At 43.0% G+C, this 15,846-nt stretch overlaps 1 protein-coding gene across 1 annotated transcript in view; it reads left to right on the top strand.

The window, feature by feature from the left end:
* The window catches only part of LOC126335509 (reversion-inducing cysteine-rich protein with Kazal motifs-like), a 328,118-nt gene that overhangs the window by 41,202 nt on the left and 271,070 nt on the right, over positions 1-15,846 (top strand). Inside the window, exon 2 of the mRNA XM_049998864.1 lies at positions 13,167-13,219. Coding sequence (XP_049854821.1) covers positions 13,167-13,219 — 53 coding nt within the window. The remainder of the gene's footprint in view (positions 1-13,166; positions 13,220-15,846) is intronic.

A 15,846-nucleotide genomic window follows, 5' to 3' on the forward strand; every position in this document is an offset into this window, starting at 1 on the left:
CTGTCCTGAAAATGTGAGAATGTTCCACAGACTACTGCTGACAGAAGCCATACCCCACTAACACAATGTGCCTACGTTCCCATGCGCCCCAGTTCATCGATACTTCCATACAGCTTCCCGCAGGTTCACAATACGAACCCGATCAAACGGCTGAAACCGCTCAGTAGGATTACTTATTTGTCAATAACAAACACTCTTCACCTGTAATTCACCATCACCACAGTCACCTCCCCGGAGTCAGAACTGAGGGCACAAGGTGAGGTCTTCTGCGTGCCATCTGATCTATGATGACCCTGAAAAATTAATTACTAGCACTACAATCCTCAGTGTGCACACAGAAGTAGATATCCCCCGGTGTAACAAAGCAGCTTAAATCACTTAGTAAAGGCAAGGGCTTCGGTCCAGACTGTATACCATTCAGGCTCCTCTCAGAGTATGCTGCTAAAATAGCTCCATATTTATCAATTATATACAACCACTCGCTCACAGAAAGATCCGTACCTAAAGACTGGAAAACTTCTCAAGTCGCACCAATACCCAAAAAGGGAAGTGGAAGTAATCTGCTGAATTAGAGGCCTATATCACTAACGTCGATTTGCAGTAGGAGTTTCGAACATATACTGTATTCGAACATTATGATGTAACTCGAAGAAAAGATTTATTGACATATAGTCAGCACGGATTCAGAAAGTAACGTTCTTGTGAAACACAACTAATGAAGTACCTCGAAGAAAACGATTTATTGACATATAGTCGGCACGGATTCAGAAAGTAACGTTCTTGTGAAACACAACTAGCTCTTTATACTCATAAAGTAATAAGTGCTATCGACAGGGGTTGTCAAAGTGATTCCATATTTTTAGATTTCCAGAAGGCTTTTGACATCGTTTCTCATAAGCGTCTTCTAATCAAACTGCGTGCCTACGGAGTATCGGCTCAGTTGTCCGGCTGGATTCGTGATTTCCTATCAGAAAGGTCACAGTTTGTAGTAACAGACGGAAAGCCATCGAGTTAAACAGAAATAATATCCGGCGTTCCCCAAGGAAGTGTTATAGGCCCTCTAATGTTCCTGATCTATATTAACGACATAGGAGACAATCTCAGTCGCCGTCTTAGATTGTTTGCAGATGATGCTGTCATTTACCTTCTTGTAAAGTCATCAGGTGATCAAAACGACTTGCAAAATGATTTAGATAAGATATCTGTATGGTGAGAAAATTGGAAATTGACCCTGAATAAAGAAAAGTGCGAAGTTATTCACATGAGTACTAAGAGAAATCAGCTAAATTTCGATTACGCGATAAGTCACACAAATCTGAGGGCTGTAAATACAACTAAATTCTTAGGGATTACAATTACAAATAACTTAAATTGGAACGCTCACATAGATAATATTGTGGGTAGAGCAAACCGAAGATCGCGATTCATTGGCAGGACACTTAGAAGATGCAACAGGTCTACCAAAGAGACTGCTTACACTACGCCTGTCCGCCCTATTCTGGAGTACTGCTGTGCGGTGTGGAATCCGCATCAGGTGGGCCTGACGGATGACATCGAAGAAGTACAAAGAAGGGCAGCGCGTTTTGTATTATCGCGAAATAGGGGAGTTAGCGGCACAGACATGATACGTGTATTTGAGTGGCAATCATTAGAAAAAGGCATTTTTCGTTGGTACAGGATCTTCTCATGAAATCTCAATCACCAGTTTTCTCCTGCGATTGCAAAAACATTCTGTAGGCACCCACTTACATCTGCAGAAATGATCATCACGATAGAATAAGAGAAATCAGGGCTCGCATAGAAAAATTTAAATGCTCGTTTCTCCCGCGTGCCGTTCGAGAGTGGAACGGTAGAGAGACAGCATGAAGGTGGTTCATTGAAACCTTTGGCAGGCACTTTATTCTGAAGAGCACAGTAATCAAGTAGATGTAGATGTAGATATTATACTCTGGTGCCACTGTGTATTCCCTGAGGGTGCTGCATTTTTTCCTCCCACGTCTTGCTGAACATATAGGACTACTAGACAAGGCGTGCATTGGTGGTAAGTGGCACTCTTCAACAACTATTACGATGCGTAAAAAAATGAACCCACGTTTTTCCCGCAGCGCGTTGAATAGGACTTTGGAGCAACAGTTCTTTTGGAGGCAAAAGAGGTTCAAGGGAAACTACTGTGTACCGGATTTTTGACATTGTATCTGACTTACCTGCAAAAACTCTCTTCCATTCTCCGGAAGTGTCAGTGCGCTCACAGTCCTGCAAGCCATAACGTCAGACTGAACGGAGCACACAGGAGTCACTCTTCCTTTCACAATGAGTGACACATTAGTCGTAAAAAAATTACACAAATCTTTCAGCGCCGTTCGTCTTGCGCTCGAGGACATTTAAGTCTTACCGCACTAACCTCCTGACGAAACGGTCTGGCAATGTCCCACCATCACCCCCCACCCTTCATCCTCACAATCCCACATTAAAAATGAAGTCCTGCTAGTTAGTTCTTTATTCCAATCGCATAACATTTTTGATATTTCGTGAGCACGTTATTACCATGCAACGTGAAAGTGGACATTGGGCGTAAGCAGGTGCACCGTGACAAGCAAAACGGCCATTACGTTGCGAAAACTAATTAGAAAATTCTGAAATTTGTTTTCAGAGTGGAAAATATGAAGTGTTTCTGTTCCTTACGTAACATCCAGGTAGACATAGGGAATATAAAAAGAAACGGACAAAAAATAGCATACGACTTACCTGGAATCAATTTTTCTGCTCTCACTTCGTGAGCTGGTCAGAACTTACAAAAATTAGATCTAAAATTTACACTGATTCATTTAATTATAGCAGGTGCTGAGGCTGATTGTGTAGGTAACAGCGGTTCGAATGGATACACAGTCGTTTTTGTTGGGTGAAGCTGGAGCTAAAATTCAGTAATGAAATGCTTACCTCCTGGCCACAAACATTGCGCTGATATTTAATATAGGGAATCGGGCTGCGGAAGTGACCACAAAGAACTTGCGTAACGATTTCTTTCTGCTTGTGAGACCGGTTCTCTTTTCACCACCCGAGACCCGACCGGCTTATAAAGTGTGCTGCGTGACAATCTCCTGACGTCGTATTAACAGGAGCTGCTTTTGAGGTATCACTCTGGGGACTGTGCATCTCTATTCAACGTAGCTCTTTGTCATGGCCCCACATTGTTCTGATATTAATCAGCTATTGACTAACGGCTTTTCCGATCGGTTTAGGTAATCACGTGTATGAGATCTCAGCAGTGGTAGCCTTTTAAACCTGGTAGGCAAGGAAGACACTGTTCAAATGCTAACTGAGTACGCGGGTTGGATGACATCTTAGCAACTGACCGTTAACATTCCATTCCCATATAGAAGACAGACTCAGACGTCTAATTCCCTTATAAAAGAGATAATTTATTAAAAACTGGATGTCAGACATGCAAGAAATTTATTGTTGAAGGCGCAAAAGAGTATTTCCATATAGGGATGTCAAATAAAACACCTTTCAGCCGTCAATTTTCAACCTTATATTATTTGGCAGCCAGTTTCAGCGCTTTACTACGCCATCTTCAGACCCCTGACCGACATGTAGGAAGAATCTACCACGCATGTAATCAAAACAATACCAGTATTCGTACATATTTGCTACAGTGATCACTCCATCTATCACCTGATCACAAGAGAGGTAGATTCTTCCTGCACGTCGGTCAGGGGCTTGAAGTTGGCGTAGTAAAGCCCTGAAACTGGTTGCCAAATAAAATAAGGTTGAAAATTGACGGCTGAAAGGTGTTTAATTTGACACCCTCTTTCGAAGAGCGAAGTCCTGCGACCATCTCTAAAGGGATGGACATACAGTGTATTTCCATATGTCTGTTTTACTTTTGGGATATTCACCCATAAACCAAAGAAAAAATTTAGAAAACATTTTGAGCTTATGTTTAAAGCCAGTTTGAAGTCGCAAAGTAATCTCTTTTATCAAAAATTCGCTGAGTATAATGTGAATCATTTGCGTTTCATCTTAATAAAAACTAGTTTTCAAGCATCTCAACGTATATGACGTCATATATCCCGAACTGTGTGTTTTACAGTAACGTTCTGTGGTATACAATGATACTATCTGCAAAATGTGTTACGAATAGACTTTGTAGTAAAGAAGTAAAAAGTAAAACGTCATGCCTGATGCCGATGTAGTAAGCGAAAGACGTGTAACCTTCCATAATTTTATGGGGGATGATAGCGAGTAAGGGTTTCGAAAATGTTTGAAATTATTTGTAAATGGTATCACTATAAAATATTGAATTAATATAGTCTAGATAATTTGTGCATCGAGGGTCACGCTGCAGCAAGACGTACACAAATTTCGTAACTTTAAAACTTCACTTATTGTGTTAAGACTTTAAAGTAAGGTAATAGTTTATCTATGCCGACTCCAGCACGAATTGACCATTATAACCGGTATTGAAGTGCAAGGCTGTTTGCCTATGTATATTTGTTCACTGAAGCACCACAGGGCTTTTACCGTCTGACTTCTAGTATGGCTGAAAGATATTTAGGAGAATAGCTTTTGTAGTTTATCTAGATCATGTTTGCATGTATGACTGTTTTGTCTGTAATTGTTATCTCCTAAATTGTCTGGTTAATGTTGAGATCGGTCGCTTGTCTGAAGCATCAGGTTCAAAATGGTTCGAATGGCTCTGAGCGTTATGGGACTTAACTTCTGAGGTCATCAGCCCTCTAGAACTTAGAACTACTTAAACCTAACTAACCTAAGGACATCACACAAATCCATGCCCAAGGCAGGATTCGATAGCGGTCGGGCGGTTCCAGACTGAAGCGCCTAGAACCGCTCGGCCGCCCCGGCCGGTGAAGCATCAGGGCAATGGCTTCCTAGATTGTGAATTAGTTGGTGGGTCGAAGTAGGTTCCTTTTCATAGAGTTTTTCTGATTTACTTTTAATGTAGGTGTAGACTGATGGTCCTTCTAAAAGGTCTTTAGTGTCTGTCTGCATCGACGATGACGCGGAGGATTCTATTTTGGAGTCTCTGAATTTTTTGTAGATGTCGGTCTGCAACCAAAGACCAAACTTCCGATGCATATAGAATACTTGGGAGGAAAACTGACCTGCTCAGTCTTAGTTTCGTTTCTATGCTAAGTCTTCCACCTTTTAGGAGCGGGTACAGTTGGATAAAAGCAGTGCAACTTCTGCTTCTGGATCTGTCTATCTGCTTTGCGAAGGTTAGGCGTTTGTCTTGTACAAGGCCGAGATATGTAGTTCCAGTACTACATGAGTTGCTCCATTCTATTTCTTGGTCGGCTACAGAAATCTGTCTGTTTGGAGGAGTCAACTTCCTCATGAACATAACTGCTATGAACTTCTCAGAATTGATCTTTATTTTCAAAATATTGCATCATTTCAAGATTTTGTCCAGGTGCTCTTGTAGCTGTCTTGCTATGAGATTGAGGTTGCTGCTACTCCTGTAAACCGCCGTGTCATCGGCATACAGCGCTATCTGACCACCTGCCAACATTGGCACGTCGTTGGTGTATAGCGAGTATAATATGGGGCCAAGAACGGAGCTCTGCGGAACTCCTGCCACACCGTCCCTAATCGTGCGTACATGTTTGCCGCACCTGATGCGGTACTGCCTCCCTGTCAGAAACGAGTCGGTCGTGCTCATGTTATGTCCTGTAATGTCTAACTGGGATAACTTGCCCGACTTTGTCGAATGCTTTCTCGATATCGACAAAAACTGCTCGTGTGCTGTGTTTGCTGTCTCTCGCTCTGCATATGTGTTCCACCAGAAGCAAGGATCGATGGATGGTGCTGTGTCCAGGGCGGAATCCAAACTGCTCAGGGATGATTGTGTTATTGTCACGTAAGAATTTGGGTAGAGCACTGAGGATCAGGCACTCTAGTACTTTCCCTATAAAGCACAGCAGTGAGATGAATCGATAGCTTTGTGGAAGGATAAGGTTCTTATTGGGTATAGGTATGGTTACGACCTGAGCAGTTTTTCAGGCTTTTGGGAAGTAGGTTAGGGATAGGTACTGGTTGTATAGTCTGGTGTAGGCACACACAAGTCCGTATCTGGCCTCTCTTGCAACAACTGAGCCACTCGTCCGTTTATTATTTCTTCCTGCCTGTCAATCTCGGTATCGTCGATGACGTGAGTACGGAATTTTGACTAACGATGTCGCCAGGAACTTACCGTCGTTGTCATATACCAGCCCATTTGGACCTCGAAGTGGTCTGTCTACCCTGGAAGTAGCCTTCTGCGCTTTCGTGATATTCCATACTTCGATCGTGTCCTGTTCTGCATTCCTGAGTTACTCTTCCCAGCTGTGCGCTATCAGTCTTTCCTTTGGCTGGGCTTCAAGCCACCTAAACAAGCGACGATCGGCAGGATTGCGATAGCGTTACCAGTCCTTCCTCAAGTACCGTTTAGTGACTATCAGGTCCCAGGTATCAGGGGTCAGGCTCGGTAGTTAGCCTAGTGCTGGTCTCTCGAGCACAGGTCTGAAGGACGTTTGTGAAATACTCTACTACTGAGTCTACCTCCCGTTCATTCCGCATTTGCGGCATTTCCTCCAGGTGTTGTCCTACTAGGGCGGTATATTGTTCCTAGTTAGTTTCATACGTTGTGTTTGCCATCCTCCGGATTCTGTCTTCGACATTGGCACATTCCAGGATTACCGGTTTCTGGTTTTAGTCCAGCTCGTAATGGACTGTTGGCGCAGCCCTCCAAGGCAGGCCCTTGCACAGGAAGACATCTAGGATATCTGGTGCATGGTCAGGGTTGTAGAGGATGAGAGTAGGCTCATCGCGAGCACTTATTGCTCCCGATAAACCTTCTCAATCTCCAACCGCCAGCATTTCTAGTGTTGCACCCCCAGTCCACACTTTCAGATTTCAAGTCTCCTGCTATTATGACTCTTTCGCCGATGCCGATCAAGCTCTGAAGGTACTGTGCGCCGAAGATACTATTCGGGGGGTTTATACGCCGATACTATCTGATTGCCAACTTTTAATTCTATACCGACCGACTAGACCGTGGCCAATTTCGGCATAACGGTTGTCTGGTGGCAAATCCCCCACTTCACAAGGACTGCGACTCCTCCGCCTGCGCGGTCATGCCTGTCGATCCTGCGCACGGAATAGTTTCGGACTTTCAATCGATCTGTCGAAATTGGACGCGTCTCCTGAATGCAGGCTATATCTGTGGCGTGCCCATCTAGGAAACATGGGATCTTTGAGGATATGCTGTTAGCATTCCATGTTGGTAGTTTGAACTCTCTTGTACCGTTAAGGTTCATTAAACAAGAGTGTCATAGCTGCTTCATCGATTACTAGCATCTTTGCGTATCTATCTTTCGCTGCTCGGACCGTCGCTATGGTGTCTCTCACTTTCTGGACTACTGCTCCCAGGTTGAGCCCTTCAAGCAGCTTCCCGAGATTTCTGGGTTCCCTCAGAAAACCTCCGAGATCGCTGTCACGTTTGGTCCCGCCTGTGGCTGCTCCTGCGCTGCGGCTACAGTTTCGTTTGTTGTTACAGATGCCTGTTCCGGAACTTGTGGTGAGGGTGAAGCCTGTGGTGTGGGTGGGTGACGTATTGATGGAGCTGGAGGCAGGCTCGTCTCCTGCACGGTCGCAGGGGTACCGCGGACGGACACAGAGTGGGTGGTGGGAGTGGGCATAGTGTGAACGCATATCCGGGAAATCTCTTGCTCGCGACTCGAAGTTTGGCTGTTGGCGAGCTTGAGAATTTGATGCGGCTGCTGTTGCTGGGGCAGTTTTCCGCTGCCTCTGGTTTTGCACCAATCTTTGGTACACTTCACAGCCGCAGTAGTTAGCCTGGTGGGAGCTATTACAATTGGCACGGACTGGGGTTGACCCTCTCTGCTGCTCGCATAGCTTGGTAAGGTGAGGACCTGCACTTTTAACGCATCTCGGCTGCAAGTCGCAGTTGTTGCTCGAGTGATTAAATTTCTGACACCTGTGACACCGTCCAGGACCTTCCGGTTTATTGTATCGTGAAAGAGCAAGGGCTAGTGCAGGTTGCTTACGCTCTGGGCACTGACGTAATAATCCGATACAGCAGTACGCAATGCCCTTCCTTATCAATTTCAACATAGCTATCACATGACAAGAAATGTCTTTCCCATCCCCCTCCCTGCTCCCTCCCCTCCAGTAAAAGCTTAGTACTAAAACGGAAGAGCCAACACAACATGGTATTTAGCCACCAGTCGAAATGTAGCCTCAAAGCAACCAACTTGGCTACGCTCAAAACTAGGTGAATCATCACAATTTTTCCACCATGTTTAAAACTAGTCATCGGAAAAGTCCCGTAGAAAGTGTATCTTGCAGTAATTTCGCATGTAAAACACATCAGCAGAACACACACATACACACATCCGTCAAAACTGCTGCCTAAAACATGACTGTAAACTCTCCAATTCAGTGCCCCAGTGATATTTTCATGCCTAAATAGTTACAAAACACATGTGACTAAAAAATAACATGTTAATGAACAGTTGACATTTCATATTAGGCCTAAATGAGGCGATGGTGCAAAACTAACCTGATCAATTTTATAGCTGTAGAAAGCACATAAATGCTGAAGACCTAAGGGTAGCTCGGAAACACACTAACGAAGAGGTACTGGAAGAATTCAACTAATTCCATTTTGAGGGCTGCTCATTGTGTAAGGTACAAAAGTATGAAGTATTTCCTCATCGAAATTTTTCTATGATGCTTGGTACCTCCATATCCAAAACACGTAAAGGAGTTTAGAATTTGAGTCTGATGCTTTGTTGTTGGTAGTTCTTAAAACGTACTCTCATCGCCAAATTTTTTCACTTGTTTTTCAGTAATGTTTCACCATAGTAAGCACCAACCTAGACGGAATAAGTTAATCCATCCTCTACACTAGAAAGTGATAGTTGATGATACTGATTGGCAATTATTACTTTTTATAGATACTAGTTTCCAACATTTAGGAACGAATGACGTCACCAACTGTATGGTTTACCAAATTATGCAATAAATCACAGAGAACCGTAGGAGGTGCAATACGAATTTCCTTCATTGCTTGAAGAATAATTCTGAGCTTAAGCCGATGATTAAATCATCCAATAAGCCAGGCAATAACAAACAATACGACAGCTACAAAGCTATTGATTCTAGTCATACACATCGTCTAAAGCAATGCAGGGCTGAACTTCATCGCCTTTGACTATGTTCAGCAGAAAATTGGCATGATCAGCCTTGAATTCCGCACAGATACATCTTCGTCGGTTTTCGTGATCCTCTGTTAGGTGATGAGGAATGCAGCGGGTATACTCTTTTGAGTACCCCAAGTGGTAGATGAATGTGTCAGGGCTACTTACAAATACTTCCAGATAAGTAGCTATGTGGTTGATTGTGCTGCGTCGATAATCTGAAATGAGAGTGTCATCACGTCCCAATGTTGCAGGAATCACAGTTGTGTGCGGCCGACCGGAATGCGGGAGATCGGAAACGTTTGCGCGATCTTCTTGTGATAATAACAGACTCACCATGCTTTCGTTCATTACCAGGCTTTCGTAGACATTCTGCAAGCGTCTATGAATATCTACGATACTCTTTGCATCCGCCTAAAGAAACTCAATGGAAACCTTCTGCTTGGAACGCACCTCGGTTACTGACGCCATTCTAAAGGCTACGTGTTGCCCCGCCATCTATCTGAACTTCATCAACCTTTGGGAACTGAAGCTCGAATATTTCACGATGTCGCATAACGAATTCCACATTTTCTCAGCCGAAATTGACAGAGAGAAAAATGTCACAGGATTAATTCAAGGCCTCTTAATTTTTTTTGTTTTAGTAAAGTCATGTACTAGATTCCATAATTGTCTTTAATTTTTCAGGTAAAGCCAACATACAAATTTAAGTTTTACTAGTAGGTCACTTTTCACATTAAATGTGACTTTCAATAGTTTCAGGTTCGGGAACCAACTTACGCATCAGTATGGCTTCGAAATATATGTAGTGAGTAAAAGTCAACAAATATTAGTGAAATTTGTATATAAAAGCACTTAGCGTGGTCGTTAAATACCCCCATCGTTGGAGCGCTGTATTGAAAGTGCATTGGTATGGCTAAGTGTCCGCTAAAAGATATTTTACGGTACTGGACCTTACTGAAGAAGTATGTTGTTAATATAAGTGCACAACAATTTATTAACTCTGCTTTCTTTAAATTTTTTGGGAGATGGGCATCAAGAATGGCTTCCCTCCTCGGTAATCCACGTCATGTGAAATACGTTGGGATTGCCAGAGTTAACTGAACATATGCCGAATATTGCTGTGGGTAGTGAGGGTCAGTTGAGATGGTGATTACCGTTAACTGAATACATAATGGAAAATATTCGGAGGGAGGGGGAGCAGGGGGTTAATAATATTGAGTTGACATGGGGTTCCTTGTGTAAACATTGTAGCTTTCGTCTAAAATTGTTTTACCATGTAACCTGAAGTAGGGCAGAATCATTTGTAATAAAAATAAATAATTGCCAATCAGTAACATTATTTACATATTTCTGGTGTATATAATGCTTCACCATATACCCCCTAAATCTGTACTTGCTATGCTGAAAAATTACTGAAAAACTTGTAGAAGCACCACGTGATAGACTTCGTTTCATCAATCACAACGCTTAAGAAGCATCATAAAACAATTTAGATGTGGAAATATTTAGGTCTAGGAACCGATGACCTCAGCAGTTTTGGTCCCTTAGAAATTCTCACACATTTGAACATTTTGATATTTTGCATCATGTGGAGTGGCTCTTTACTGAGAAAGAAATAACAGAAAAGCGTTGCCTTTACTATACTGCTCAGTGAGCTCCGTCATACACGACTTGAACTTCCGAACAAATCTTTCTGTTAGTCCGTTCACTTCTACATAAAATGGTGGGTGCTGAAAGTGTGAAAAGCAATTCCTTTCATAAAAAATGTCTGATATCTTGAGAGGAAAACTGAGTGCTGTTGTTAGTAATTATTGCTTTCGGCAGTCGTTCGATGGCGAAGATCCTTGAATAAGCTTGAGTTGTTTTCGGAGCCATAATCAATGACATTTGGAATAAAACTTGAAATTTTTATGATTAACTGGTACATTTTACTGTTGATTGTATAATGTATCGTATTTGAATTCTGCGGCGTTATAATTACGTTGCCATGTAGTCTGTTGTTAATTACATGGTAGTAAAGCTGAAACCAAGTAATTTGGTGACGTACATATATCAATATAATTTCAATAAGGATGGAGCTGATGCAATGAATTACAATTCGTGCTACGATTGGTGTTTGAACCCGCTTTCAACTTCTGGCCCTGTCACAAATTTTAATTCATTTTCTCAGCTTCTATCCTTACCGAAGATAAAAATGAGACTCGTATGTCTCCAGGAAAATGTAATTCCATCAGATCAACACACTGAAATTTTTCGAAGTCTTTTCTGATGAAACTCGAGTGAAGTAGCTTTATGCCGACGTGAATCGTGGACGATAAACAGTTCTGACAAGAAGAGAACAAAGTCGTTTGAAATGTAATGCTATAGAAGAATGCTAATGATTAGACGAGTAAATCGAGTGGCTAATGAGTCGGTATCAAATAGAACTGAGGGAAACTGAAATTTACCACTGGGGGAAACTGAAATTTACGGCGCAATTTCACTAAATGAAGCAGTCGTCAGTTTGGTAACGCAGGAAAATATGAGGAGAGGAGGGGTCGTTAAAAATTGTACAGAAAGACCAACGGATGGAAACAGACTGAAATTGGTATAAGAGGTAGTAGTTATCTGGAATTAAAGAGGCTTTCACTGCGTGGAAAGCTGCACTAAACCAGTCTTCGGACTGATGGCCACACAAACGACATCAACAGCAACTTAAAATTGATCATAAGATAGAAACCAACATTAAAAATAAAAATAATTTTGATAATAATTCTTGGTGGTAATCGAATATGACTTTTTTAAATACTTGTCTGGTAGTACCACATGCACAAACCGTTCTGTGCGAATAACGCACATGTTCATCGCTAGGCATCTACGAGGGTAATCCCAAAAGTAAGGTCTCCTATTTTTTTATAAGTTCCGGACTCTGTGTGGCAGTTGGTCACAGTGCTGTGAAGAGTGTTCGCGTGCTATGTGTAAACATTCGCACGCCGTGCTGAGGCGCTCAGTCTTGGCTTGGCAGCAGTTGAGCATACAGCTCCCGTTGGATGTTACAACCAAGTGCAACTCGCCGCAGTTATTCGTTTTTGAACGCAAACGATTGAAATCCATCGAAAACTGACGGAAGTGTATGGTGAGTCAAAAATGTTCGTAAGTGCTGTAGAGAGTTCGCAGCTGGTCGGACCGAAATTCACGACGAACAAAGGAGCGGGAGACCGTCAATTTCTGAGGAGAGAACGTTGAAGGTTGAGCAAAGCATGCGTGAAGATCGGCGGATCACCCTGGATGATCTCTGCACGATGGTTCCTGAGGTTTCCCGAAGCACTGCTCACAGAATATTAACGGAAATATTGAACTACCGGAAGGTGTACGCAAGATGGGTGCCACGCATGCTCACCGAGGACCACATGCGGCAACGAGTTGATGCTTCCCGCACATTTCTTCACCGCCTTGCTGCCGAACAGGACAACTTTCTGGACTGGTTAAAAGAACATTTGGCTGGAAAGCGATTCAGCTCCGACGACGAGGTGAAAGAAGATGTTCATAACTTTCTGAACAGCATGGCGGCGAAGTGGTGTGACATGGGCCTACAAAAACTGCCACAGAGTCAAAAAATGCATCGACAGAAATAGTAATTATGTCGAAAAATAGCTAAATGTTCGAGCTGTAAACTGATGTAAACCATTGGAGAAAGAAACAGGTCCGTGTACTTATAAAAAAATAGGAGACCTTACTTTTCAGATTACCCTCGTATTTCATGCTGTTGTCTTGTAGTTGGCTATTACGACGCTAATTGGGCTTACAAGTAGGCCATCAGCAAATTCATCACATTCAAAGCAATTCACTTTGCAAATCGACATATGAGCCCTTAAAAGTCACAAGTTGTCTTTGTACTTTGCATAAAGTTAAGCTGCTGTGATGGTAACAGCGGTAACGCTTTTTTTGTATCTTTTGCAGAGGCCGCCTGCTGTTCCTTAGCCACCGGCTCGTGTCGTTCCGTGTGCCAGGAGGTGAGTACACCAGCCAGCGAGATACTGCACTATCTAGTGGCTTCGCTGAAATTTACGAAACAATACTGCTCCGTCAATTGAAACTATTACAGGAAGGTTAGAGCACAAATAATGTGGAAGGATTTCTTGTCAGGGATTTTCCTTCCTTTTAATTGGACGAAGGCTATTTCAGGCACGACCACACATTTTCCCGGAGTTGGCACTTCGTATGGACCAGCTAATTTCCCCAGTAAGTGCCTTACAGTGCTCGTCGGATGTCCCCTGAGATAAGCGGTTGTAAGGTGCCTCTTACATTTTTACCGGTTTTAATAAATTATTGTCTCTTATTGATGTATTCACGATAGTTAGGAAGTGCTGTAGTCCGTAGCCGGCAATGAGGCGGAGAGCATTTCCCACGCTCGCTAGCTAGGTGACGATGCGACCATATGTCTCGTGCAGTGGGGTGGGGCTCTGCGCTTGACCATAGCAACAAGCGTCAGCCTGGGAAATATACATGACGGGAGCTACCACCATCTTGGCGCCAAAGTCACCGATTTTATTTATTTATATTTAATAATTAAAGTAATTTATGACGACATGAATACTAGGAGGAGCCTCTGGATATTTAAAACTATTTATCGTTAAAATTCACACCCGTTCTTAGTAAGTTCGAACTTGATCGGAAATTCACGAACTATGACGAAACTAGTATGAGATACGGACTGCGCGCCAAAGTCGGCAGTCGCCGTTAAGAGATCTTCCTGTCTTGTTGTTCGATGGTAGCCATGCTCTCGTTTACGAGTAGTTTGTGACATGAGTGTTTCATTATTGATCTAATAGGAATAAAAGTAATATTACGGCATTCTGAATGTTGGTTCAAATGGTTCAGAGCACTATGGGACGTAACATCTATGGTCATCAGTCCCCTAGATCTTAGAACTATGGTCATCAGTCCCCTAGAACTTAGAACTATGGTCATCAGTCCCCTAGAACTTAGAACTACTTAAACCTAACTGACCTAAGGACATCACACAACACCCAGTCATCACGAGGTAGATAAAATCCCTCACCCCGCCGGGAATCGACCCCGGGAACCCGGGGGTGGGAAGCGAGAACGCTACCGCACGACCACGAGCTGTGGACATTCTGAATGTTAATTTCGAGTAAATAGATACCCCAAAGTTGACCGACAGCAATTTCAGATAACTAGCTTCCACCGACAGAGACACCCAATGAGCCAATGAAGAATCTGCACGGACGACATTTATGAAAGCTGCACCGGGCACAGGTAGGAGGAAATCCGACGACACGGCCCACCAAGGCGGATCAAAGGAGGTCCGACTTACACTCCCAAATTTCGAGTGGAAATCCTGACCAGGCATACTGTACGTCGCATATACCACCCTCTACAGACTGGCGGCTAAGCTGAATAATAACAGCATCAGTTTAGAAGCGAGGGGATGTTGCACGGTACAACTAAATTTCACTTACATTTCCTCATAGCATTTGCTAGGAAAGAGGTTCCACTGCAACAAGAACAGTCCGATACGTTCAGAACACGATAAGGCTGGCCGCTGAGGCCGAGCGATTCCAGGGTTCTTCAGTCCAGAACCGCGCTGCTGCTACGGTCGTAGGTTCGCATCCTGCCTCGGGCGTGGTTGTGTGTGATGTCCCTAGGTTAGTTAGGTTTAAGTAGTTTTATGTCTAGGGGACAGATGACCTCAGATGTTAAGTCCCATAGTGCTTAGAGCCATTTCAACCTTTTGAACATGTTGTAGAGCACTTGACGAATTCCGACTCTCGGTATGCTAGATAAGCTGAATGCTGTCTCCAAACTCGTCGAGTGTATGGAGATTGTGTGCACGCTTTTTATCTTTTTGCATCCGCCGAAGACTGTAATCACATGGGTTCAGGTTTGTAAAACAAGGATGGCACTAAACTATCCATCGTCAGAAATCCCTTGAAATACGTGTACTGACGTAGGTGCTTTGACCTTAAGGTGCACGAGCATTATCCTATACGAAATAACAGTGTATCTTTATGTTAACTGATATTTCTCTGAATAATTGTCACATTACATTGTTATTTATTTTAAAACTCTGCATCAGTACTCCGCAAGCGACCTGAAGTATTGTGTTGGAGGTTACTTCTATTACTACTAACTCTTTCTTGTTCCATCCCTATTCCAAGAAAGATTTTCGGTACGCCTATGTATTACCTCTAGTAATTTGACAAATTTTCTCATTGTGGTCATTTCGCTATACATACGATATGTGACCAAGTAATGAGATTGATGTTAAAAAAAATGTTGCTTACCGTTTTAGTCGAATTTAGTGTAGTGCTCTTCGAAGTAGTTCCCTTCTGATTGCACACCCTTTTTCCAGCGCTTATGCTATTGATGGTAACATTTCTGGAACTCATCTTCTCTAATGTCACAGCTTTTTGGACACCTTGTGTTGTTTGAAAATGGTGTCCATTGACCGCCGTTTTCACTCTTGGAAATAGAAAAAAGTCGCACAGAGCGATGTCTGGTGAATAAGGTGGCTGTGGTAGTAACGAAATTTGAGGCTAACAATTGCTGTACTGACAGAGCAGTATTGGACGGCGCATTATCGTGATGCAGAATCCGATTGTCAGCAATGTTGGCA

This window comes from Schistocerca gregaria, chromosome 2 (assembly GCF_023897955.1).
Source record: "Schistocerca gregaria isolate iqSchGreg1 chromosome 2, iqSchGreg1.2, whole genome shotgun sequence".
NCBI classification, from domain to species: Eukaryota; Metazoa; Arthropoda; class Insecta; order Orthoptera; family Acrididae; genus Schistocerca; species Schistocerca gregaria.